The sequence below is a fragment of the Athalia rosae genome, chromosome 6, assembly GCF_917208135.1.
Source record: "Athalia rosae chromosome 6, iyAthRosa1.1, whole genome shotgun sequence".
Classification (NCBI taxonomy): Eukaryota; Metazoa; Arthropoda; class Insecta; order Hymenoptera; family Athaliidae; genus Athalia; species Athalia rosae.
In genome coordinates this window covers 3,511,511-3,538,694 of record NC_064031.1, presented here as the reverse complement: position 1 = coordinate 3,538,694, position 27,184 = coordinate 3,511,511, and the positions used below count along the sequence as shown (strand labels likewise).

General features: G+C 39.6%; 1 protein-coding gene across 2 annotated transcripts in view; it reads left to right on the top strand.

The window, feature by feature from the left end:
• LOC105686059 overlaps window positions 1–27,184 on the top strand; it is a 100,519-nt gene that overhangs the window by 12,316 nt on the left and 61,019 nt on the right. For both annotated transcript variants that reach the window (XM_012400623.4, XM_048657538.1), the window contains 6 exons: window positions 16,586–18,385; window positions 18,443–18,626; window positions 18,725–18,970; window positions 19,081–19,323; window positions 19,453–19,649; window positions 21,556–21,601. In XM_012400623.4, coding sequence (XP_012256046.2) covers window positions 16,586–18,385; window positions 18,443–18,626; window positions 18,725–18,970; window positions 19,081–19,323; window positions 19,453–19,649; window positions 21,556–21,601 — 2,716 coding nt within the window. The remainder of the gene's footprint in view (window positions 1–16,585; window positions 18,386–18,442; window positions 18,627–18,724; window positions 18,971–19,080; window positions 19,324–19,452; window positions 19,650–21,555; window positions 21,602–27,184) is intronic.

Sequence of the window (27,184 nt, the reverse complement as noted above, 5' to 3'; positions counted from 1 at the left end):
CTTTCCCTCCTTCTTATTTTTGACTCGATTATGTTTTCCATTTTTTTTTTCTTCTTTGACTTTGTGAAATTCGATGGTAAGACTAACTCGCACATAAGATTGAGTTGCGATAGTTCGTTTTAGTCGGAGGTACCCATACGCGAACCGACAATGGAAATCGGATAGAGTCACCGAGGGTCGATTATAACGTGATTCTAGAGTCGCGTATACGACACACCCAACCGGATGCGCGCCAGTCCTACACTTTTCCGCCCACGCGTCATCGCGTCTTAAGCACCGTCATTCATTTGGTGTGTGTGTGTGTGTTTTTTCCCACCCGTTCTGTCGTGAATTTTTCCTCTTCCTTTCTCTCGTTTTCGATTTTTCAATTTCACATTTCGTGGGAGAAAATTAGCGAAAATTCCGACCCCCGAATCGCGTGATTGATCGGTTCAATTTTTTCCATCTGATCGAATCGAACGAGTCAGATCGAACGTCTTGACCGATTTTCAAAGCAGTGCGGAAAAATCGAGGCTGAAAGAAAAAGATAAAAATATTAAACGATCCGCGTAGAGCGTATAGGTATGTCTCGGGTGTAGTTTGATAAGTGAATATTAGATGTTACCGTTATCGTCTGTCCGTAGCGAAAGTTTTGCACGAGCGATAAACCTAAGTGGCAATTCGTCCTCCGATCGAACGCGAGCCAATAAAACTGCACCCCGAGGTGTACGCTGCACAGGTAGCCGTAGCGCCGTGCCGGTGCGGTGGCACCGGGTGATCGATGATCCTATCGCACGCGGTTATCAGTGATTGTAAATTTTCATGTAAAATGAGCAAAAGTGAAAGGCGTCCATTCGATGCACGTACGGGACTGATATTGGAATGAGAAAAAAGAGCAAAGGAAAACTCGTAGATACGATTCATTCATAATTGTCACGGTGGACATGAACTGCCTATTTGGTCTCGCGATTGATCCTCGTTATTCGGAAACCCTTTTTTTAGCTTCCTTTTTTTTTTACTTGAAACGTAGGAAATGAATTTATTTCTGATTGAAAAAAAAAAGGAACGAGATGTTACCCGTATGGATTTTTCTGGTTTTTGAAGAATTTGATTTTGGGACAGTTTTTTTTTGGGTTTTTTCTTTATTTGAAAGTTTTTATTCATGGTTTTTGAAATATATAGCCGATTGAGGCGATAGCTTGTAACCTGTAAGTTCACACTGTGATATTTTAGTGCTTTGCTAAATTTGCTTTTGGCAAAACGGCAGCTGTACAATGTGTACCTACTCTTATGTATCGTACAGTGTATATGCACGAGACTCATGTATGTACAATTGTTCGGTTGCTTTTATATATGATTTCGACCCATTTATTAGTTTTGAATGTTACACACCAGTCATTCATTCCCACAGCTGCGGTCTGGACTCTCTTTATTCCCCCAATTACATAGCAAACTAATTTTCTACAGCTGTAAGTTATATGCTGTATACACTACGTACAAACATTAGAGGGTCACCCTGTTTTCGCTCCGAAAAACGTCCGATTTCGAAGCCTCATAACTGCTCGAAAAATTGAGGTAGAAAGTTGCAAAAATAAGCATTTTAAAGCTTAGAGCTTTATCTTTTAGATGCTTTTTGTCGATTTGAATTACCTTTTTTCGTTCACTAGTTACACCCTCCTGATTCAAGTCACGTCGAAAACGTGAAGTCAACTTTTGACTTTGAGGAGGTGCACCGGGTGCTTCAGTCGTTGGATTTTTATTTTTCTGATGTCATTTTCAAGGTTGAAGTGTCTTCTTCAAAACGTGTCCAACAAATTTTTGGTACAATTTTTTTTAAAAACGATTTTGAAGCTCAAACCTTCGACTTCACGAAACTCTATTGCAGTATTTGAGTGACCTCGATGCGATAATTGGGTCGGTCGGGGTATGTCACCGTTTGCTTCTGTTTCTTGGTTAGTTGAGTAAGCAAATTAAAAAAATTTCATCCAGGGATTTATAAGTTTCCGTTTTTGAAATAAATTCTCTCTTTTTTTCTTATACGAACCGTTATAGCTATACATGCCTACTATGCATGAGTAACATAGAGCTTGGCTCGCACAGGTATGTATGTACATATATTGTACATAAACTTCGGCTGACTAACGAACACTGTGTGACAGAGACTAATTACGTACTTACGTTGGTTAGAGGACAATTGCTAATCGCTTCTAATTAACTGTTATTTTTCTATGGTGAGCTAATTGAAATTTCTCTACTATAATTGTGAATTTCGTAGCTCACGCGGTACACTACGGAACGGTAAATTCGGAAATTTGCTCGAGAGTCAAGAATAAAAACGAAAAAAAAAAAATAATTACAAAAGCGAGGAATGTTCGTCGTTGGCCATAGCGTTTTTGGGAATTTCTTCTAAAAAAATCGATCATGTCGATGAATCGAATTTTCAAAAATTGATAACCGTCGAACGGTTGGACTTAAAAATCTGGAAAAAAATCATGCGAGTGTTTCGAACCAAGAGCTATGTTAGGAAAAATCGAATAAGGATCACTGTTTTTGGTTTCTCGAAATGATGTGGAAATCCCCATCAGTATGTTTTAATATATCACGATGTTGCAGGTCCAGATAGACCATGATGTTACGTCATCGCTATGCGTTGTGCATATTACCTATTATACTTGCCGATTCATTAATTCGTTCATGGAACGCTTATTCAACACAGACCACATCTCTGTTCTTTCGAGCTACCTAGTTATATATTCGCTAATCTCGATTGAATTACTGTTCGTAACAGAATCTGATGTACATATACACTTGAAAAATCTTTCTTTTTATCCATAGAATTTTTTTTTCAACCTGTTGGGATATGTACTTCACTTGTAGATATTTTACGTATCAAGTGTTATACTTTTCAGTCGCCGCGATATTGTTTTCGTAACTCCGAGCACGTTTTCCGTACTCTAACGTAGATATGAAATACCTACACCATGTGCATTATATATTACGGTTATGTAACACGTGTGGAATAGTTTTATAAATTTTAAACGTACGTGACGTTTGATTTTTCTGTTTTTTTTTTCTTCAATTTTCAACCGTGCTAAAAACACGAGATACTTTTTCAGCCTTTTACTCACCTGTTATATCGCTTCTAAACGTACCGATTATAATAGTTTTCAACTTCTAGTATATTATAACGATATTATGTACGATATACATATTTATATACCTATAATGGTGTTCCACTTTCACGAAATCTATGTAACGATCGTGATAACTAATTAAATTCTAGTCGTAAATATCAAACACACATGGATATACACGAGTCCATGTACTGCGCTACATACCCACCATATAGTGTGCGCGATTATAATTGACCGGTAATTAACGGTATAATTAATACCCCGCGTTTCGCTTTTCATAGAAATTTTACTTACACGCACAATTGTACACGAAGCGTGTACAATGATAATTTTTTAATTAGATCTGATATCGTTAGCCAATTAAACTAAAATTTCGTACATATGTAAAGATCTAAGAACAGTATATATCCTTCATATCTCCGGCCTTTTTTTCTTTGCCTTTTTCAAACTTGAAGAATTTTTCGGTACGTGTAATATGTGTTTGTCACTATACCTGACATCACGTGGCGCGCGCGCGCGCGGGCCGTGAGTAATTATGGCATGTTGAAAACGCTACGGTAATAATTTCTCTCTAGATTTAGTGAAATATACATACCTCTGTCTACTTGTGTATATACCGAAGAACTGGATAGTACATATACTTTACCTATATGTATAAATGGACGCGTGGTTGAGGGTGGAATGCACGAGAGTTGAATAGCATGGAAAAGAAAGAACAGCCCGTTGTCCATTTTTCCTTTTATTTTATTTCGTTCATTTTATTTTTTTCCGCTCTTCGTTTTGTACATCTCTGTATGTGATGGTACCGCCATGTGAACTTCAACGCACGGCTTGTATTACGAAAATTTTCACCCGCATCTAATTCTAAACAGATCGTCTATATAACATCAATATTCAGATTTTACAACACCACACGGTGCGCCCTACATTATATGAGGATAGAAAAAAAAAAAAACGAAACTTTTACCTTCGTTGAGTGAATCTGAAAGAATTGTGTCAGTGGAATCGTGATATTCTTTTTTGACTTTAAAAAAAAAAATCATAGGCTATCGGAGATGAGTCTGAGAATTTAAATATATTGCAGATACTTATCTAGGTGCCTATGTGTTGTGACGTGGTGTGAAAATTTTCGCTATGTATTTTACCATTTATTTTCACTCGAATTTTAATTGTATTTCGCAATAATTGGATGCAGATGATATTCTCACGTGAGAAAATCATCGAGTATGTGTGCGCAACCTGTACGTGTATAGGTAGATGTTATATACCTAGGTACATAAATATTTAATGTATAGGTAGGCATTATACTTGGATACCTATACATCCACCATTGGATCGCGTTCTCTAGGGAATCGTGCGGCAAATTGACCGATTAGATGTCGACTAACTGTTATAACGGACTAACAATAACGGCTGTAATGTAGTTTAGTTGGTGCGGATTAATCCGAAAACGCCCGAAGCTCTACCAATATCAATTCTCTTTTCCATTATTATATTATAACGCAACCACAGTTTTTTTTTTTCTCTTTTCTTTCCTTTTCGTTTCATTTATTCTTATGTACTAGTTTTTTTCTTTCTCCTATATCAGGCCTTGTGTTTTATTCATTTATCAATCTCATTTTTGCTGATCGTATGTATGAATTTAATTTCACCTACAAGTAGAATGATTATGAATAAATAAATTACTTCGTTGATTAAAAACTAAAAAATTTATTGTATTAGCACTTCTCCGTATGTAGTTAGGCGGAATCGAGTGACTGGTGTAAAAAGATGTCGGATACATCAATTTCACGCAGGAATAGTAATGCGATCGTAGCAATGGATTGAAATAAAAAGATAGAGGAACGGAATACCCAGCGGTCAATTTCATGCGGAATCGAAATCCTTAGAACGTGAAAATTTTTTATCTCCAAATCGTGCCGCTCGCCAAATCATTCGCTGTATTTCGTATCGTACGATGTAACGTGTTCGGTTCGTTTTGCAATGGAATGAATCATTTATCCACGCTTTGATATCGGTAAAATTGCGATTTTATAACGCGGACGAGATTTTTTTCTTGCGGTTAATGATCTCATCTTTTTTCCTGACCATCGCTGGTGTGGATTTATTCATACTATTCGCTCTTCGCTTTTGAGTACGAAATAAAATTCAGAAATCCCGATGAAATTTATTCCCGTATGGATCCTGGGGTCTAAATACGTCGGTAAAGTGTCCTGCAATCGATTCTGAAGATACCTACTTCATTTTCGGCCCAAAAATCAACGTTTCTTTTTTCAAAGGTATTCATACGTATTTTGATCTCATGAATCCGAATCCGGAAATTCGAATTGATCTATCAACACAATTGATTGAGTTATCATCAATTTTTCGCTTTTTGGAGCAGAAAAATTGAGATATCTCGATGAGAAAAATTCGTAGCTCAATTTGATCGACGGATTCGTGTTTCTGAGGTCAAAATACGTAAGAAAAGTCCCCTACTATCAATTTTAGAGAATAAAAATTTTTGGCCCAAAAATCGAAAAAATCCAAAGGGATACCCCTTGGAATTTTTTCAATTTTGGGGTCAAAAATCAACATTTTTTTTCAACCGTTTTTCTATGCTATTCTTATGTATTTTGACCTCAGGAATCCGAATCCGAAAGCCAAATCGATCTATCTATAAAACTGACCAAGTTATCGCCAATTTTTTTTACTTTTTGTAGCGACAAAATTGGGATACCTTGATCAGTCTTATTCACACGTCGTTTCTGTCGACGGAATGGTGTTTCTAGGGTCGAAATACATTGGCAGACGGTCGTTCGAACGATTTACAAGACGTCAAATTCTCGCCTCTACAGAATTAACGAAAATTCATAGACTGTACAGGAACTAAAAACTTCGAATTACGCGAGTTACGCGCGAGACTCTTTTTAAGCACACGTTGGATACGATTTCGCGCGTGGGCGAATTGCACGGTACACACACATACGTTCTCCTCCTGTATACCTTCGTATTTCGCGAGCGATCCGTCTGTACGGTGAAATAACGACGATGCAGATGACTAGAATAAACAGCGAAAGAACTAGCCGGTTGACTCTCACAATTAGTAACACTAATGCCCACCGTACATAAGTATATACGTACACTGCCTTACACGCTATTTTATTTTATTTCATTTCGTGTCGTACAGTCATCGTGTATACCGTACTTATTACACACGTACGTACACTTCTATGTACGTATACCGTACATCACGGATTGAATGTCTCTCGAAGTTATACACGTTTCCAAGGACGAGATAATCGCATCCTACTTACTATGTCATCGCATAAAAGTTTACTAGGATTACGTAATCCGAGGCGCGAAATTACATCTGTATTATTACCCAGTGAAAATGTACAGTTATAACTGTGATTCAATTTTTCCCCATACGCCGCGAAATTGACCGATTGTAAAGGAGAAAAAAAGATAAAGAAAAAATTCCGGAAAACTTTTTCCTCGTGCATTTCAAAGATAGATCGGACGCGCGTATTAATATACGGCACATTTGAATAATCATGACCTTCGTTTACCCTGTAGTTTTTCGAACGTGTAAAAAAGACTGTTATATATCGCGTGTTCGCGTATGACATCATATACGTTGAGATCCTTGGATGAAATTATATTGTTTTTCAAAAGTTGGCAAAGAAGTTAAGTTTTTGCAGCAATAGTCGTGGCGGCGGCAGCTGTTCTCAACATTCGTATAGCATAATGATCGTTGTAATCATGCGATCATGCGGTAGATTAATTATTCTTGGCACTCCACCGCGAAATTATTCAGTCCACCGTACACAACGCTGCAATAATATCAAAGTGCACTTCTGGGGTTCAGCTATCGCGTATCGTAACGTAGGCGGCGGACGACAATAATTCGGTGTACGAATCGTAACGCCTTTTTTCCATTTTTCGTTGAATTTTTTCTCAACGTTTCATCTACTTTTACTTCACCTGCTTCGCACAGACGTTTCGATCCGCTAGATAAATTCTCCTTTTTTTTTTTTTTTTTTTCTTTTCCGCGAGCGATTATAAAATTGATTTCTCGACAACCTGTTGTTTCCCTGTGAATACGGTTACCTACTCCGTATTATACTATTTCGCGTCGCGGCGACGACGGCCTCCACTTTTATGCGCATAGGTACCACTGTGCTAGTATTATTTTTAACCCTTGACGATCGTGGCGGCTAAACTATACGGGGGTATCCTTGACTCTTATTACTACCGCGTAGAGTAAGCGACGTGCGGGCGATCAACGGAGTTAACTTATTATCCTCCACGTTTTTAATCACCGGTTATACCGATTATACTCCAATTAAAAATACCCGACTGCGTAATTTTTTTTGTTCCTTCTTTTCTTGTTATCCACACGTCGCGATGCCAGAGAATCGAAGTGAAATAGGTGGAAGAGTTTGAAAAACTTGATGGAAATGATATTCTTTGTTTTTTTTTTTTTTTCGCTTTTGCGTCAGCTCATCGCAGCTGAATATTGTACATTATACTCCGTTCATTGACCGATCTCTCCCTTAATTTGCAATTATTCATGAGGTATATAACTTCGTTTGTGTCGAGCTGAAGTAGAAGAAGAAGAAGAAGAGGAGGAGGAGAAGGAGGAGGAAGAAGAAGCCGGTGCTCTTGCGACTATAAGATATACTTCTTCTCTGTTAGTCCGTGCGGCGAAATGCGCTGCCGCTGCCTCCGCTTCGCTTCTACGTGCAGGATAAATGGGATGCAAGAAAAAGTCGAATAAGGGCCGGCGCAAAGTTCTTGAATTGATACGCGAGGGCCGACGACGAGCTTTTGTGGCATGCCTCTCAGGAATGCCGCTGCTTCTATGTACAATACACATTATATCACATACCCACACATCGTATCGCGTGTCACGTGTTTTACGTACCTCCCTTTTCACGTGTACGTACGTGAATTCAAAAAGAGAAAAATTTCTTTTCTCTACTTTCCTTTTCTTTTTATTTTTGAAAAATGGAGACTTACGAACCTACGATCGTTCGATGTACATGTAAATCAACGATCAGTCGACAGCGCAGATAATTTTCCACACTGTTTGCAGGTTTCTACTTTTCCGATTGTTGGTCAGAACATTTTCTATACTCTATGAATCGAGTTTAGTTCTACTCGAGCTACTCGCCACGTGTTTTACTATCGCGGAACGTTTTTTCTCACCCACCTCATTCGACGAAAGTGAAGAGATGGCGTTACCTACGGGTAATCCCCGCGTATAAAAATGTGTTTTTTTTTTTTTTTCACTCTAGACAGATAATCACACTCCATCGATATTGCAGTAAACATTTCTATCCGAAGCAATTTTGTTTTTTTTTTTACTCCCCCGCAATGTCCCGTCACGTGGGGGAGTTTATCAATTTTTTTCTCATTAACGCACATTCATTAATTACGCCGCGTAACTCACCCTCTGTTCATTTTTACTTCCATTAATTGAAATCCTCGGCCTCAACATTTTCTGTTATAATTAATTGAAAAGTTTTTATATAAATGAATGTGATCCGTGGCGGTATCACGTGATTCTTGGAGGCGGATGTTACGCGGAGGTTCTCGTTCTCGTCAACCTTTTGCTTTTTTTTTTTTTTACAACTTTTTTTTTTCTACCTCTCGTCTGACCCTTCCGCTGACGCTGACGTTACAGCGCAGTACGTACGTACGTACGTACGTATAAAAGTTGCAGCACTGCATGTGAAGTTTAACCAGCTTTGCCGTATTAGGAAATACCCTGTTTCTGTACAGAGTCGTAGACAGAATGTCCAATGAGTTTATGGAGTTTCACCGCATTTTGCGGTCTGGGTATCAGTTTTTGTTATGAAATTTAAGATTGAAACACATTTAGGTTTCTAATTAAAACAGAGAATCCCATTCATTAAATTCAACACAGCCGTGATTTCTTATCGCACAAGTTTCCCCCCTGGAGATTTCAATGCCGAAAAAGCGATCGTCGGACTTGCACTGAATTTTCGAAAGAATCGAAATGAGGGGAAAAAAAAATTATCCGAAGAGTTTATAAAATTTATGGAATCGCAGCGATCAATTTATCATCGCGCCCGATCACCTCTGCGATAAAACGCGCGTGTACCTATACGTATATTTTTATAATTCCTTTTTTTCGGGTCATAAAGCGAGAGACTGTCGCGGTATTATGTACAGGGGGAGTAAGAAAAAAAAAAAAAAATATCGCGATAGAAATAAAAAAATGTACATAGGAATCCGAGAATCGCTGTTGGAATCGCGTTCGCGTCGTAACTGCGGCAGATGCGGTAAAACGAGTCGGTTGAAAAAAAATTTATCGGCGTATTTTAAAGGGGGAATTGAAAGAAGGGACAATGAAACAAGACGCGAAAAAGCTCCGATGTAGATACAGGTAAAGCAATGAAAAAAAGATATGGAAAATTTTATTCCTACCACGCGGAGCACTCGACGTTTTTTTTTTTTTTTTTCATACGTACACACACGTTCATTGAATGCGCATGGCTTGAAAAAAATTCGACTTTTATTCGCTGCAACGTCGTCGTACGCTGTGTGGTGTGCGCGTTCGAATTTTATCTTTTTTTCTTATTCTTCTTCTCCTTCCTCTTCTTTCGTGGTGGCCATTGACCATTGTTTTAGGGGCCGGTTTTGGCTCCGGGTACTTTAGGATATTTATCGATCGGAACTTTAATCATGATCTCCGACGGTCATTCGCCACTGTCGTATTGTATATGCGATACAAATGCAACAATGAGCTTTTGAACTTTTTTTTTACTTCTCAAGCTTTTTCTTTTTTTTTTTTTTCTACACAAATCGCAAATCTCACGCGCGGTTCTATACACACGTATAACCGAGTAGTTTGCGCGTCCCCCGAGGCAATTACGTGCGTACTTTTGATCGCGCGATGATTTTCACTCGTTTAAATATATAATCTATCGCTTGGAGTTTACAATGCGCGGTGGTATGCGCTTTGAAATTGCGTTGACTAGGTGGAAACGGCAGCAGCAGCGGCAGCAGCGGTGTGTCGATCATAACCGTAGATCAGTCGGCGGTATAGGTATACCTTATGCGATCGGCCGATCACTTGCGGAAAGAGAATATGGCGCGGAATATATAGGAATATGCAATACATAAAGTAAAGGAAAGCGAACGCTAGCTGCAACACAACCCAATCCCGATCCAATCCGATCCGATTCACTGCCGGGTACGAACCGTGTGCCGCATGAAAGTATGAAATAACGGGGACCCGGGCTCAAATCGCCCCTGGTCACCATTTGCAAATGAAATATATTCGATACTGGCCACGTAAAGGTGCGGTACCTGGATAACATTATTCAAACGGCGTTGCCCCCTCAAAGTTTGACAAGCTCGTATTATATGTATACCCTTCGTGCGGATACGTATTGGGGTGCTTTTTTGATTTTGACTATTTTTTTTTGTTCAGTTCTCATCTGAAATTTGGTTCGTTACATAGCAAAAGAAAGTCCATGAAAGTTTCAACCCTTGAGTACTTTCCCTGCAGAGGGTGGAAAGATTTTCCTGCATTTGAAATACTCGTGAATCGGATTGGTTTTTTTTTTTTCAAACTCCTACGACGTACCATCTCACCAGGTGGGGACTGAAAGAGAAAAAAATAATCGAAACCAAAAAACTACCCCGGTAGATAAACATTTTTTTTGATATCTAATCATTTTAAAAATCGTAGAAGATTCCGCAAACTTATGAATAATTTTTCTCGCTTTATAAGCAATTGTGGGCGTATAATGGCGCACGAATATCGCCGTTATCCATATGGGAGAGTAATTTATAACAAGATATGTGAGCGTTACGAATGTTTCGCAATTTCGCCGTATACCGCCACTTTGTCACCGTAAAAGTTATACGTGCAGTAGTCGAGCCACGGGTTACGTTTTATACGTAGGTTTCCGCGACTGCAACCGTCGCCCGTTCGCTCGTTATAACCGATGCGGTTGTACCAGAGTTATAGCGACGGTGCATACGGATCGTGAACGTTCTATAGGTAAAACAAATGAAAGTTGACTTACTTCCGGTCGCTGATTGAGATTATCCGTGGATCATGAGCGCGCTACTATATTTGGTACTGCCCCACGGTAGATCGGCGAAAGCACCGGGATCGAGTCGGAGAATAAAATAATCCGCCCATTTTCGATCTACCGATCTTTGTCCGTGCTGGAGAAATGAAATATTCGTAGACATACGAATGCGAGAGACGATCGACATTTTCACGCCTGTACGCGGATTATTGCAGCTAAGTTACAGCGAACCGATCCAATTCCACATTGGGCGCATGATCGATCGATCGATCATTGGATCTGATGAATTTTGATCATACCATTTATCAACGGATGTCAAAGCGCACAGTGTCTGTGTCGTTGCCTAATCCAATTAATTTTTATCGCGATCATCGAGTCAGCGGGTCGTCGATCGGGAATAAAATATCGCGATCGGTCGTGCGAAAAATTTGTCGAAAACAGCGCTACGAAATCGAGGGCGGATTTGCGGTTGGGACGATTTTCGCGGACCGGTATTTCTTCATTCAACTCGATAAATCTAAGCGCCGCTAGAAATCGGGGGATCTTAGATCGAAAATAGGAGGGAATTGACGATTCAAGAGATCGATCGATCGATCGATCGGGCACATATCCCCGCTTGTACTTATTTATAATAATTTTGTACGTATAGAGGAATTTATGTACAGAATATGTACGCTCCGGGTATAAAGTGCGGTACTTGTGATGCCGTGTGGCTCGCGAAGTAGCGTGGCAAAGACCCGTTTGTCCTAAACAGGCGTTATCCGCGACGGGATTCAACTTCGGAAGGATCTTGATCCAATTTGGAATCTCGACTCTCTCGATTCTATCCATAATTGGCGACGAGACGCAACGCCTTCTCTTTCTTTTTCTCTTTTTCGAACAGTAGCACCAATAACATTACTCGTACTCAATAATTAACGCCCCGCGCCGATCGACGATCGCTATTATTAGACGCCCGCTGTATCGTCTGATTTCCTGCGTTGAAAAAAAAAAAAAAAAACTAACCCAAAGTCAGAATTCGAACGTGACGAAAATCTTCTTCTTCAGATCCTAATTCGTATTTTCGTACCACAGAATCGATCATTTTTTTTTCTCTCCCGATTTTGCGGGGCAGCGTATCCGATCCCCCGGGATGTGATTCCGACTACTGGGTGTACAAAGAGAGAGAGAAAAAAATTAATCAATAATAATGATAAAGGTGATCGTTATCACGAATTAGAAACGCGCTTAATTAATGACGCGAAGACCCGTGAAGTTTATATGTATATTTCTTCACCTTGCGGTATGTAAGAAGTACATGCTTCAGGGTTTAACAGTACATCAACTCGCTATGTACTATCCTACCCATTTACCTCCATATACAACCTTATCTCTATGATTTATGACGTGAAGTTTGCTGATTGATTTCATCAACGTTGCCCAACTTTATGCTATACATTTATGTATATCAGATCGTACTATAATATACATATATACATTCTCGTATAAATATCTACATATGTTTCATTCACCGTGTAACGCACCTATATTTACTCACTCGTCACTAATCGATCGATCACGTTTTGTGAATGACTGAAAATATATACAAAACGAAAAGAAGAAACTAATTTTCATCCCTTTTCTATTAACGACAATTTGTTTTTAATTAAAACCGAAACGAAGCGAATCGTTAAACTCATTTCCCTTCAGAAATTTTCCTTCTTTCCATACTTGACTTTATTCATGGAATATTCTTTCTTCATTTAATACTTTTTATTCATTGTAATTTTCTAAAGGAAAAAAAAAAAAAATATGCAAAACGAAAGAAATTTGTCCTTTTTTGAAAGTTTTTTTTTTTTTCTGTAATTTATTCATTCATCTATTTTCTCGTACACAGCTACGATAAAAGGAACAATTTTCTTTCACTCGTATATCACCGCTGTTTCGAAAAATAATAATTCTTGCTATAAAATAATTTGACCGAGAAATTGTAATATAACTTTTTTCTTTGATTTTTTTTTTACCATCAATTTTTCTAACGCTCTGTCTCATTTTATGCATAGCAGTAATCGTAGGTTTAGTTTATTCGAAATTTAATCGTCCTACCTTTACGATATTCGCTTTTTAATTTCTTCTTTTTTTTTTCACGAGTTTCTTTCATCTCCGCACACAATATTCTTTCACAATATATTCGCTTTGTTCTTGGACAAGAATATCGTTTATTATGCGGGGTAAAACACACGTACGTACGTACGTACGTACAGTACCTACCTGTGCATACCTTCATCTCTTTATATTAAATGTACATATAAAACTGTCCGTTCGGTATACTCGCGTTATACATACCTGCACGTACATACGTTTTATGTACAACGATAGGTAATTAACGGAGAAACTGCAGAGCGCGTGCAGCCTGATGTCTTCTCTCATCCGATATATATATATATGTATATATTTCTTGCGCTTGAAGCGATTTTTTTTCCTTTTCCTTTTCTTCTCTTTTCTTTTTACTCGGATAGAATCCTCTCCGCGTTGACGACGTTGACGGTGGAGAGACGTTAACGATTACGCGAAAGCAGCTTCAGACGTAGCTAAATGTTTGATACGTTCGCTTGTAATTTAACCATGCGTAATTAAAAGCAAACTTAGTACCACAGAGACCGTTGATGCCCCGTCGTCTATGATTATAATTAGCACGCGGCGGGGTGTCTCCGTCCTATTAATTTACAGATCCATACCCGATTCGCATGAAATATAATTAGAGATGATTTTTTTTTCTCGTTCGATAAACTTATTCGCTTAGAAATCAACGCGATTCTACATCTCTGTGAAATTAGATTGTTCCAATCGATAGATAGTCATCGCCGGTGTGTAGCCCCGGGTAACTTCGAATTTCATTTTTATTCTATATAAATAATCGTCCGGCGATTTCGGAGAGTCAATTTTAATTTTAATTAAAAGTTACATGGTCCCGTGCGGCGGACGAACAGTGTGACCCTATAACGTCCGGGGTATTTATTCGAATAAATACCGAGAGCCGAAAATTAAAGGTCACGCTATATATTATTATCTGGGTTAGGGCTACTCGATTATGCTGACGGAATACATTAATAATTGGATAGATGTAACGGCCGCTGTGCTACGAAGTTGTACGTAAAATACAACTCGAACGGAATTTATGTAGGTGCCGGCGTACGTGCAGGCGGATAAAAATTCTTTAAAGTGGGCCCAATTGGGCCTGAAGGGTCCGCGTTTATCGAGGTCCGAGATGGATGTTCCATTCGTACGTACAGCAGTCGGCCTCATCAACGATTGCGTTTTTGTTCCTTCTTTTGGTTTTTCGAAAATCGAATGTACCGCGAAATTTGCCCTTTTCCCAAAAACTGGTTCGAACGGTGGGTACTTGGGAGATCAGCGGTACCCGACGAACTTGTGATAGTACCAACTTTTTCTCCGTCACATTTCGCTTTTATACGTTGCGACGTTCGCATTTATTTTCAATCTACTTATCTCCTACTTCGCGATGCGATCGTCGCTCGCGTGTTCGCTCATTCGCGCATTTGCCGTATCGTACATAGTTGGTCCTCTCCTCTCTGCTACTGCCTCTCGGAGTTACTCGCAACTCGAGATACTCTCGTCGTCTCCGTTCATTCCTTCGTTTCTTCGTTCGTTTGTTCGTCGCGAAGAGACTCGCGTTTTCTCGCGAGAGACACGAGCACGTTCAATTATATCCGCGCAAGTTTTATAACACTTCATCTCATCTGAAAGTTACTCGGACTTTTCTATTCTTTCTCTTCTTTTTTTTTCCGAATGACTTCCAAGTTCCAACTCGCGGAGCGTTAGCTGTGATCTGTGAGGTCGCCCGAAGTAGAAGAGAAAAAATTTCAACGAACATTTGGTGCTTTTTTGTTAACCGTGAGTTGCAGCTTGAAGGGATTAATGAAGTGTACTGTGAGATCGTTCCATCGCAACATCAGGTACAAGAAATGACGTATGTCAATTAACGAGTTGATTAAAATAATTGAAAATTTGATCGCGCTTACATAGCCGATTGGTCGAGAATGAGAACGGGAGGGAAGGAGAGGAGGGTGGGAGGATTCCCGTCGCTGAAAATCGGAAGAATTGAAAATTCGTAGGATTTCACGTACGTAGGGAGCAATTCGAGACGCGAATTATACGCTAATCCGATCGCGACGCGAATCCATCGCGAGTATTTCGAGGTAAAGAAATAACCTGAGGCGACTCACGTGGCTGAACTTCAGCCAGATATGGATCATTGCTAAAGCGTATTAACATAAATTTATCTCACCACTGACCTAGACTATCCACAACGGTTGATATTCCTATTCCTTTTTTTTTCCTAATACTCCGATCATTTTATCTTCTTGCTGTTTCTTCTTCTTCTTCTTCTTCACATTCGCGTTCGTCGAGCTTTTGAATAATTTATATTAGCACAAAATTTATTAAACATATATACGAACGGTCGCAGCGTTGATCGAGATGCGGTTGACAGGTCTCGCGGATATTATTCAACGCAGCGATACGCGATGCCTTCTCTGGATTCAGAGAGATAGAAAAAAAAAAACCAAAAAAAAAAAAAAGAAGAAGAAGAAGAAAATCGGTTGCGTTAAAAAAAAACAAAATTGCTGTATCTGCTGAAAGAGTCGGCCTATCGGCGTGTCAGAATTTCCATCTCCCATCGTTCTGTCGTTCGTTTTCTTTTTTTTCAATATCATTTGCAGTTTAACCGTGCACCGCTAACGTCGATGTCAGAAGCATAACTCACAGATATGTACCGATGAGTTCTTGAGGGGTGACGTCATCAGCTGCAAATCTTTTAATATTGTATATGGACGTTGTTTACACCGATTTCTAAAACCAGATTTTTATCGTACGTTCGCATAGAAATTTATCAACACGCGACACTCAATAATCGATCCATACGACTCGAATTTATTTCATATCGTGTCGTTTATTAATTTGTTGTTACACGGTTGTCATTGTTATTTGCTATGCGTCGTCGACTGCTGCCGCGCAACGGTTGAGAAAAATTTTCTTTTCCTTAATCCTTTTGTCGATTCGAAATCTATTTGAGCGGATATCATACGTATATATATATATACATATATACATACAATCGGTGTACAATTCACGACGCGACTTATACCCACCGTGGAAATTTCTTTCGCCGATGAAAATCATTCGAGCATAACTAGGGCTCAATAACTCGCGATTTGCTCGAGGCAGTTTATTATTCCGATCAACCGTAACTAAACGACCGGCGTGGGCAAGCGGCGTGAAATAATTATTGCGAAACTAGTCGCGATTTATTGAAAATTTCCATAATTTTCATCGCGGGACATTAGGCCGAGCAGGACATATTTCTCTGTGAGCGGAAGTTGATGTTTTTCTTTCATGGTTTTTTTTACCTTGCAGGAGGAAATCGGGGAGATCATAGAGTCGGTTCCGTCGACGCCTCTGATTTTGTCGGCCGAAAAGGAGGAGGAGCCGCGTTTCCCGGATCCTTCGGCGACGCCGAGGAACTCGACGCCGAGGTGGTCGGGATCGAGCGCGATTCGTACGCTAGGTACGAAGTCTCTGCCGAGTAAGAGCAGCCAGCTGTTGAGGAGACAGAATTCGGAGGGATTCGGCGGGGCTTGTTTGCCGAGCGACAGAAACGGCCGAGTCAAAAAATTGGAGGCCGATTGGTCGGACGATATTTTGGCGGAGTTGAATAACTTCATCGCTAAGGAGATAAGCGAATTGAATAATGAGAAAGTTTCGAAAAATTCGAAGAGGAGGAATTTGACGGTGAAACACGAGGACACCCCGGTCAAGTACAGGGAACTTTTGAACGAATTCGGTATATCCGATAGCGACGACGGCTCGGAATCGGAATTTTCGAAAGGCGATGAAAAATCGTCGAACAACCAAGGGGTACTCGATACCGGTTGCCCCAAATTGTTGAACTCCGACTACGACGAACCTAGAGATAAATTGGAAACTGCGGTTCTCAACGATAGGAGAAAAAGCTCGAGTCTTCCGTTGAGCTTTTTGAAAAACCGAAGAAAAGAAGGGAGGAACGTCAAATCGAGCCGGGATGTGAACGACGTCGATATTTACAGTTCGGATTACGACGAACCGAACGACGTTATCGTACATCATCGCGCCGATATCGACCACCGCGAACTCGATAACGATGATTTCGATAAAACAGGATCTAGTCTACCCTTACGCTTAGATGAGAACGAGAAAAACCGGAGATATTCCAAAAGTTTTAACGAAAACTTTGCCGCCCCCGATAACGCCGGTGAAATATTACCAAAGAATAATAATTTAGACATAGGATTAAGAGGACCGAGCGATCCGGCGATCGGATCGTTTCAGCTGAAACAAAACTCGTACGAACTTCACGACAAACTTCCCCCGAAGTACAACCATCCGAAGCCGCTGACAAACGCACCGAGAAAATCGAGCCTACCGAATTCCTCGCAACAGCAGCAACAGAAGAAGAAAAAGAATCCCCATCATCCGTCGATAAAAACCACGAGAAAAAAATCGAACAATTTCAACGAGTACAATGAGAGCATCTGTTGCACCGGAGGAAGCAGCCCGGCCGATCCCGACTACGACGACGTGCAAGTTTTCAGTAAATCGCACGAGATGATATCGCGGTCGAAATCGTTGGAGAACAACATAGCGGAGGACACGAAATCGGCGCCCGTCACACCGACCGACGAGAAACGTCTGCCGTTCGCGAAATTTCTGAAAAAAAAACACGCCAATGTTTTTTCCAACAAAAATTTGGAGGCCGTCGTCCTCGTCAGGGTGTCTTCCCTGCCGGACGAGGATCTGATGAACCTCTCGAACGACAAAAAGTCCGAATCCCGGGGCGCGAAAAATTCGGACGCGAAACGCAGCGTGCGATCCATCTCGCCGTTCACCTTGAGGTCCGACGTATCGGCGAAGAGGCTGTCAGAGTCGGACAAAGACGTGAGGCAGATCAGCCCCGTGGAATTGAAAAAGTTCAGCGTGCTATCGAACTCGAAAGGAAACGACGTCGCTGTTTCGTGCGACATCGAGAGCGGAAGTTGCAACGGCGGCTCGAGAAGCAACGAGGAGGAATACGAGTCCGGAAGCACCTCGTCGCGTGCGGTGGAAAATCCGCTGGAAATACATCGGGAGAATGAGGAGAAGGGGCGAGTCGTCGATGAGCAGAACGCCAGGTCCGGATCGGTGAGTGGATGAATTTTTCTATCCCATAGTCGTTCGATAAAATGCATGTCGTTTCAGCTGCCGATTTCGCTGCAGTCGTTGTTGTCCCGTCTGCGAAACGGTTCCGGCGGCTCGTCGTCGTGTTTTCCGAACACCCTGCAAATCGAGAACGTCGAATGCTCGGAAATCGGCACCCAAACGTCGCCGGCCCTATCGAGAAGCTCGAGTTCGATGTGGGTCAGCGATTGCGACTCTCCGAGAGGTGAGATATACGCCCGAATCCGAGATCGATTCAAACTTCGACGAAGTTCAACGTACGAAATAAAAGCGCAAATTTTTCCCCGCCTCTCGTCGATTTAGCCGAGTCGACGGTCGACTCTCAGTCCCTCCGCGACGAGAGTACCTTGGATCAAGGTTCGCCGCAGGACACCGTCGACGACGACAACAGATCGTCCTCATCCTCCCAGGACCTTTTGCAAAGCATGGACGAAATATCGTCCGGTAGTTTGTCCCCCGAAGTCAACGACAGGGACAGATCCTCACCGTTGGAAAGTGGCATAGGAACCGCAAGCCCCCCAAGGAGCACGGAAAGGAGGTTGAGCAAACGTGAGAGAACATCCGAGAATCGTTCGGCTTTTATTCGCCTCGATCTCCCTCCGATTACCCCCGCTAATCGCCACCGATTTCTATTTTCATTTTCTTTAACTCTCCGACAGCGCCCACCTACAACAAGTGTCACCGCAAAGAGACCTGGGAAAGGATACGCCGGAGACCTTCCAAGGTCAATTCGAGATCCGATAAAAATTCAGAGGACGTTTGGGTAAGGAGAGAAAGTGTCCACACCCAGACCAGGGATCAGGACGACGACCGGTACCCTCAGGAGACCGTCGACAGTAGCAGCGGACTCGACGATTCTTTGCCAAGAATTAAACCCCTAAGACCGACCAACTTGCCGCTCGGTAAGTCGCCGAAAATTTTCCTCCCCCCCCCCCTCGTAAAGATATCCTCGATGCGAAGTGGAAGAGGAAGAAAAAAGAAGGATCGTTTACGATGCTTTTGAAGATTGAATGTTGTCTGCTTTTTCAAAGGTTCTTTCGGGACGGCGAGCAGCTCCATGAGTTCCGGGGAGTTATTAGAGTCGCCCCCCAGAGCGCCGTCATCCCCTTCAGCTGCAAGCTTGCAATTAAAACCCGAACCAATGACGGTTGAATTGGGCGGTAAGAGCAGCAGTGCGCCACTTCTGGAAAACGGTGACGATTCGAAAGGGAAGGACGAACATCTGGTGGTGAGTTTATCGTCCGAAATTTCAACCGTCAATTCGCGGATTCTCTTTTAATTTGATTCCTTCTTTTTTTTTTTTTTTCTCTCTTCTTCAATCGCAAAAAGTATTTTCATTTCATTTCCTGCAACACTCTACGATATTAAACGTCACTTCCACTATCGATATAATCGTGGAAAAAAGTACTTTTCATACAACTGCACCTTCATTCGCGAGGATAAGCCGAACGGCAAACATTTTCAGGCGCATGAATATTGGAAAAAAAAATCGAAAAAAACAACCAAAGGAAACGAGGAAAAAATTCAAAGAGACTTTTTTCTACGAGGAATTTTTCAACACTTTTATGTCTAGCCAATGTAATATACATACGTGTATGTGTATTACATTTTATGTACAGGTATAGTTCGTTCTCAAAGGTGCCTAGATCTTTTTCCTTTTTTTCTTTTCTATTTTTTATTTTTTATTTTACACCGAAGCAAATGAAGAAGAAAAAAAGAGAAACGAGTATTTCATGGTAAATTACGATATACCTTGGTATCGATGACGTCGACGGCCGTGTGCTGCGATCGCGATTTATTTCTATAGATCGAGAAAAGGTTGGAGGCTGGTATAGATAGTCAAAGTAGATGCGGTGCGGTGAACTAGAAAATTCAAATTATTCGCATGATGCATTTTAACCCTTTAGTAACGAGATGGTGATCGCCATGGCGCGATAAAGACTCCGTACGGTTAGGGTAGGTTATCCGCAAGGTTGGGATACAATACATGGCACCTTTTTTCCTTTTCCTTTTTTTTTTTTTTTTTCTCTTTTTCTTGCTTTCGATTTTCCATAACCCTATAAACTTTGAGCTTTTTTTTCGCAGAGTACGTCACATGAACGCGAGCGACGATCGGAATGAAATTTTGTCATTGCTCGATCCTATTCTTGTTTCGCCAAATTCATTTTCTTCCTTTCCCCCTTCTTTCGAATTATCATTTATTTTACCTTTCTTCGTTCGTGATATATTGGCCCCGATATTCATTGTCGAAAATATTTAACGTTTTGAGTTTACGTTATTTATCAAAGTGCCTCTCGCGATAAACAAATCTCGTTTTTTAATCACCGCGCGAACGAAGTAGCTGAAGAAAAAGGTGTAGAGGAAATAAAAAAAAAAAAAAAAAAAGAGAAGAAAAGAAAGAAAAAAAACTTCGCGAGTGAATGATTTCAGGCTATTAAAAGACTGTATATACATACGCTTTTCACGCTGGGATTGGGTTAGACAATCGTTAAAAATAACATAAAAGGAATTTTTTTTCTTCTTCCATTTGTTTTGGAAAAAATAGAAATATGAGTAACGATTTCCTATTTTATCTTGTTTTTTTTTTTTTTTGCTTTCCAATCAACGACGTTTTTTCGTCATAATTCAGCAGTGAACCAACGACTGACGATTTTTTATCGATTCCATAAAGGGTCTTCAACGTTTTGAAAAGTCTTACGAAAATATATCGATCGATTATAGGGAACGTCTAGGTTTAATTTATGTGTTTCGATGAAAATTAGCATGCACGATTTCACACCGCGGGCCTAATACCGAAAAGTTTTTTCTCCATTCATTTATTTATTTAGTATCTTTTTCATCCTCGTAGTAGTTCTGGTTTTCGAGGTGCCATCAGAATTTCTCAAAACTAGTTATATATTTTCTTTTCACACACACTTAACATTATCCGATATACCTCATACTTTGACTCATGCGCGAATTAAACTTTGCTTCTGACTTCGTTGAAAACTGCGTTTCAAATAAATCGGACATTTTTTAAGAATTTCTCTCACAGGATCACTCAAATTTTTCCTTTCACCGCGATAGGTCGCGAAAAATTTTGTGTCCGGTTTGAAGTAACATACTTTTTTTTTTCTCTGCTTCTTTTCTTACAGATCATGCTGCAGCAGCCGAGGTCACAATCCGAGCGATATTTATCGGGTGAGTAAGAAACTCCGATAATCATTTATTTTTTCGTTTATTTCCGACGTGAAAATCTTGCGTGCAGTTCTCAGACGATAGATCGTTACATCGATCCGTTCGTTTTTAACTTGATCTTTTTTTATTTTTGGTTTTTTGTCCAATATTTTTTTCTCCCATCTCGTGTAGGATTATGTGTATAGATTTTCAACACCGCGTCGTCTTCCTTTAATGATTAATTAACGCATCGTTGATTAATTACTTAACGCTTGAATTCGACCAGTTTCCTCTCTCTTGATCCTTTGGTCAATGGCGAACAGATTTCCGGATGGGTGCTCGCGAGTCTCTCATCTATGTACGTGTGTAAAAGAGGAAGTATATATCTATATATATATATATATATATATATATACATAAATACACACACACACACGGGCGCACACCTATGTGTACATAACTTTTCCTATTCCAATAAAACTACGTCATAAGTTTGGTTTAATTCAGAGTTAAATTTACGTTGATATTCGATTCGGACTGATCCAGAAATTCTTCGGATACTGCGGGATGATTTTTCCTGGCTCCAGGACGATCGTGCGACGAAATCGAATACTCGGAACAATCGCAGTTACCGAAAGTAAATCGGCCAGACGACGACCGGGATTTTTTGTCAATTTTTTCAATCGTTTTTTTATCGAAAATTCTGCCTCTGACGCATCTGGAAATTGGAAACGGCGCCGAGTCGAGTATCGCACGTTTCAGACTTTGAACTGTTTTTCCGTAATTATTTGTTTTTGCAAAAGTTTATGCTCTATACATACGTGTTATAAAATTATAGAATATAATATCGCATCGTCCGTAATACGAATGAGAAAGTTTTATCGTCTAGACTAGGTACGACCTAGTGGGTAATTATTTGTTGCAGTATGACGATATCCGCGCTACAGGTATATAATAACGTGCCCGAGCACAATACGTTGGAGCTTTTAAAAGCGTCGACCGAAAACTTTGCAGTCTATATACTAATTTTCATTTTACATAAACTTACCCTTGTCTCAGAGATTACAAATATCAGGTTTACGTACACATCGTATAGTCCTTCGTAAATTAACACAAAAGATTTATAACGTGATATTTACTATACATATTCCCTCAAACGAATTCACCCCCGCGGCGTGCCGCACGCGCCGGTAATTATAACAATAAATTGACTTTTGTCCCGCAACAAAAAAACGGTGGGACGAAAAAAAAATTTCAACAGAGACAAAATGAAAAATAGAAGACGCATTAACCAGCTGGGCGTTTTTTCTTGATTTTTTTTTTTCTCCCACTGCAAAATTCGGTGCTTTGCGGTACTTTTTTTCTCAAGCTTTTTTCGCGACTCGTTAGTTTTTTTCCATTTCTTTTTATTCACCGGATTTTGAATTTTTGTTTTTTTTTTTTTTTTTTTCCAGTTCGTCGTTGAATAAACTATCATTGAACGATGATTGAAATCCGTCAAGTTCCCATAAACTCGAGAGCTTATAAAATTTTTTTGGAATCACTTTTTTTTCTCATCGTTCAAGACGCAAATTGTTTTTTTTTTTTTTTTTTCGCCATCCCGTCGTCGCGATGATCAGAAGCGCCTGGCGGATTGGCTGACTGAATTTGCTGGCGCCCGCGGCGTTTTTCACTTCTTCGCCGTTATTGGGTTACGATTCTTCTAGATTTATGCTGTTCGGGACTGTCAACGTTCGTCAATCTTCCATACGCTGATTACGTGTAGATTCTCATGCCGAGTCACGGACGCCGCCTTCCTACAGAATAAATCTAATATTCCAATACGCGCAACGAGAAAGACGGGGGGGCGAAGGGTAGAAAAAAAATTTACGCCGAGAAAAAAAACGAGAGAAAAAAAATATACGTCGGATTCAAAATCCATAAATTATATACGCATGCACGGAATATAGATAAAATTCTACGTTCCAATTTTTTTTTCAGAAATTTCTTCCACATTTTATTTTTGCTGTCCATAGATATATTTTTTATTTTTCATAAATCGAACGAGCTTCATTTTTTTAATTCGTTCAATTTTCATTCGAATTGATGAGGAATTTTTTCCGATCTTCATCTCTTATTTTTGAAGAGTTTGCCAATGGCGCTGCGCCACCCCCGCGACTTTGGATATCATATTTACGAGATATACATTAGGAACGTTGAGTACCTATGTACAGCACGTCTACGTAACATCTGTGTAATGGGTATACGATTACCTATGTATACATGGGAATGTATAGGTAAGCAGACGACGTTGAATTTCCGTCAATGAAGAAACCACTTGAATCGCGATCTCTGTACAGCGACGCCAGACAAATCAGTTTATCCACTCCGGGTAGTTACATGCGTACCAAATACATATATATATTTTTAACAGTGCGGTATATAAACTTGACTTCTATACATAACTTAATACTTATCAGAACTTTGGCAAACTTCATGTTGTACGCTTGCAGATTCAATACCATATGCTGTTCTCCAAAATCAATCAAACTCCGAACTTATATATGTACGTATGTGTATAAATATTATCTAGGCGCACGGATTGCACATATGTACCGCAATACATTATACGTGTTACACATCGAAGGTTACGCCGATCTGTAATTATACACTGATGAGGATTTTTATCGGTTTATCGATTTTCTTTTCTTCATTTTCAAAAATCAACTCGTCCGAATGACGACTACGGTCTTGTGAGTTCGCTGTACCAGATTCGATCGGTACACGTTGCGTTCGGAATATCTGAATCGATTTTTTTCGTTATTTTTTTTTCAGAATCTTTCGCTTGTAAAATTATAAATAATACACGAACATAAACGATTTTGTTTCAACACGTTATTATGCTACGAAGAAAATTTTATAATAACAATAAATATATCGGACGCCTGCGCCTCTCGTTTGGTTCCCGCCTCGCCTTCGTAGGTATCTACCTATAGCTAGAAACGCGGGTACTTCGACGTCGGCAATCAAAAGCGTCGCGGCGCTTCGCGCAGTGTACGTAGAGCGTCGTACGCGATAACCACAGATTAAAGCGTCGCGGATTAGACGACACGACGACGCCGCGCGACGCACCTGTTTGAAAATTTTTCAAATTTTTCTTCCCTTCTCTCTCTCTCTCTTTCTTTCTTTCTCTTTTTTCTCTCTCTCTCTCTCTCTCTCTCTGTCCCTCTTTCTTTTTCCCTCTGTTTTCCCCTCTTTTCCTTCTCTCTCAAAACGCGAACGAGAGAGATTATATTTTTGGCACTCGGAATAACATCGACGAGTGCTGCTGATAAAAATGTTTAAAATGACAATGGTAATTCGATTATTCAATGAATGAACTGGTTCATCTTTCGAAACTTCGTTCGACGGGACAGAAGAAAAAGAAAAAAGCAAAGCAAAAAAATAAATAGATATATACGCACACGTGTTTACAACTTTAAAAAAAAAGATATGTATACTTGAAATTTTTTATAAATAATTATTTCATTATGGGATCAAATAAAAAATAATCAAAAAATCGTATAGGAAAGTTATTTATGTTGAACGGTTGTACATGTCAGTGAAATCGATTCGTTAGATTAATTTTTGAAACGTGAAAAACCGAAAGAAAGAAACCAAATAGTTACGATCGTTTCGATTTCGTTTTATGACTCACGATACCTGAGTGAACTTTTGAGAAAGTGCTTATTTTTTGAAAATCTTTTCATATCAAATATTGATGAATTATTTAAGAAAGTAATGACGATACCTAAAACGATACGGTGACGTTATAATCAATCACGAAACGTACAAATGTTATATCAAATTTATAAGGCAAAAAAATGAGCGAGAGAAAATAATTTCAGTAAATGAATGGAAAAAATGGAAGAAAAAAAATTGCGAATTTATACAGGGTGAAACCAACGTATACTTGTAACATATACGTTGACTTTATAATTGTGATAAAAAAAAAATATCTTAATCGTGTTCCTTAAAGAAATCAATCAAAGATAAGCGACGTAAAGAAATAAAATAGAGAAAAACGCTAAATTCTATGTATGAAATAAGAAGAGAGCTAACAAGTCGTTTTATGATGTGCGAAAAAATCGGGTGTTGCAGTGAAAATTGAATGTTAACTTTGAAAGTGAACGTTATGAAACAATGAACAGCGAAAAAAATTAAAAACTCAAAAATTATGGCGGCCGCGTCTTTCGAGAGTCGTTGCGGCAGTTCTAACGGTACATCGGTAGTTGGTGGTGAAACTGGAAACGGAAGCAGAAGAATGTCTCAGGTCAAAGAGTACAAATTTTTTCGGAGTTTCAGCGCTAAAGGCGGAAATTGGCCGATGCGAAAAGTTGAAGCTCTATGGCGTCGCATGCGAGAGAGAAAAATCGCAGGTAGAAAATACAAAAACCAAAAAAACTAAATCCCAGAGAAAAATACCTCTCATTTTACCATTTTCATTATCGTGCTTCTTTTCCCGATTCCAGAAATCAAAAGAAAAAAAAAATGAGAAAAAATGCACGTACGAAGAATGTTGATAGAAAAAAAAAGAAACGTGTGTCGGATAAATTTTTAATGAGGTTATTTTTTTCGTATCGTTTTTCGGAATTACCAGAACTTTATAGGACTAGGTCAGGGATGAGAGAAATATTTTCAGTACACGCGTTGATTATATTACTGCGAATACACATGTATGTTTACCTATGTATACATACACGTACAAGCGTGTACGTAGTTATAATAAATGATTTATGTACCTGCAAATTATATACACGTTTTAATTTTAATTTATGCGTCCGTGAGATTTTGACGCGGTATTTATCGTTTCCCAAAAGTTGATATCAACCGTCCGGTTGTAGGTATTCGAAATCTAAAATCGACGCTTTTCTCAATTTTTATTTTCACCTATCGATATTTTCGATCGAAAGGAAATCAGACAAGAGATGTAATGATTTTGGTACACCCGAAAATTTGATCTCACGTAATCCGATGGTTACTTCAACTTATCTGTGACAATACCCGTAGGTCTGTACCTTCAATATTTATAGAAAATTCTGTCATTGGTACTGTTTTAATTTTCCCTGTTTTTTCTTCTGCATTTTCATTTATTTTCATTCGATTATCCTGTATTATCTTTTCTTTGATCATTTTTTATTTTTATTTTTTATTTTTTTTTTGGTTCAACACACCGTATGTGTAGCATAAATTTTGCTTTGATTTTTATACTCGAGATGAAAGTGAATGTGTGCAGTAACGGGAGATTTATGGAATCAAATAAATTTCGGGGCAAAGAATCTGTACGACGTACCTACCTACTTATCCAAATTTGTCAGTCCGCGGGGTTGCCTTATATAACCTACATCGACCTACATATTTTTTCTACCCTTATATTCTTTCATACTTCTCGTCCATTTCGCTTACGTCTGTACGCGGTCAAATTCGATTCAGCGTCACATCTCGGTGCAACGTAAGTGATTTCTTTGTTCTTTAAAATGAAAAATGAAAGTAGGTCGGGATTATTACGTGAATAATGTACCCATAATATGGGGAATTTCAAGTCATTTCGACAAAGGGAAATCAGTAGACCTCTTCGATTTATCCAAC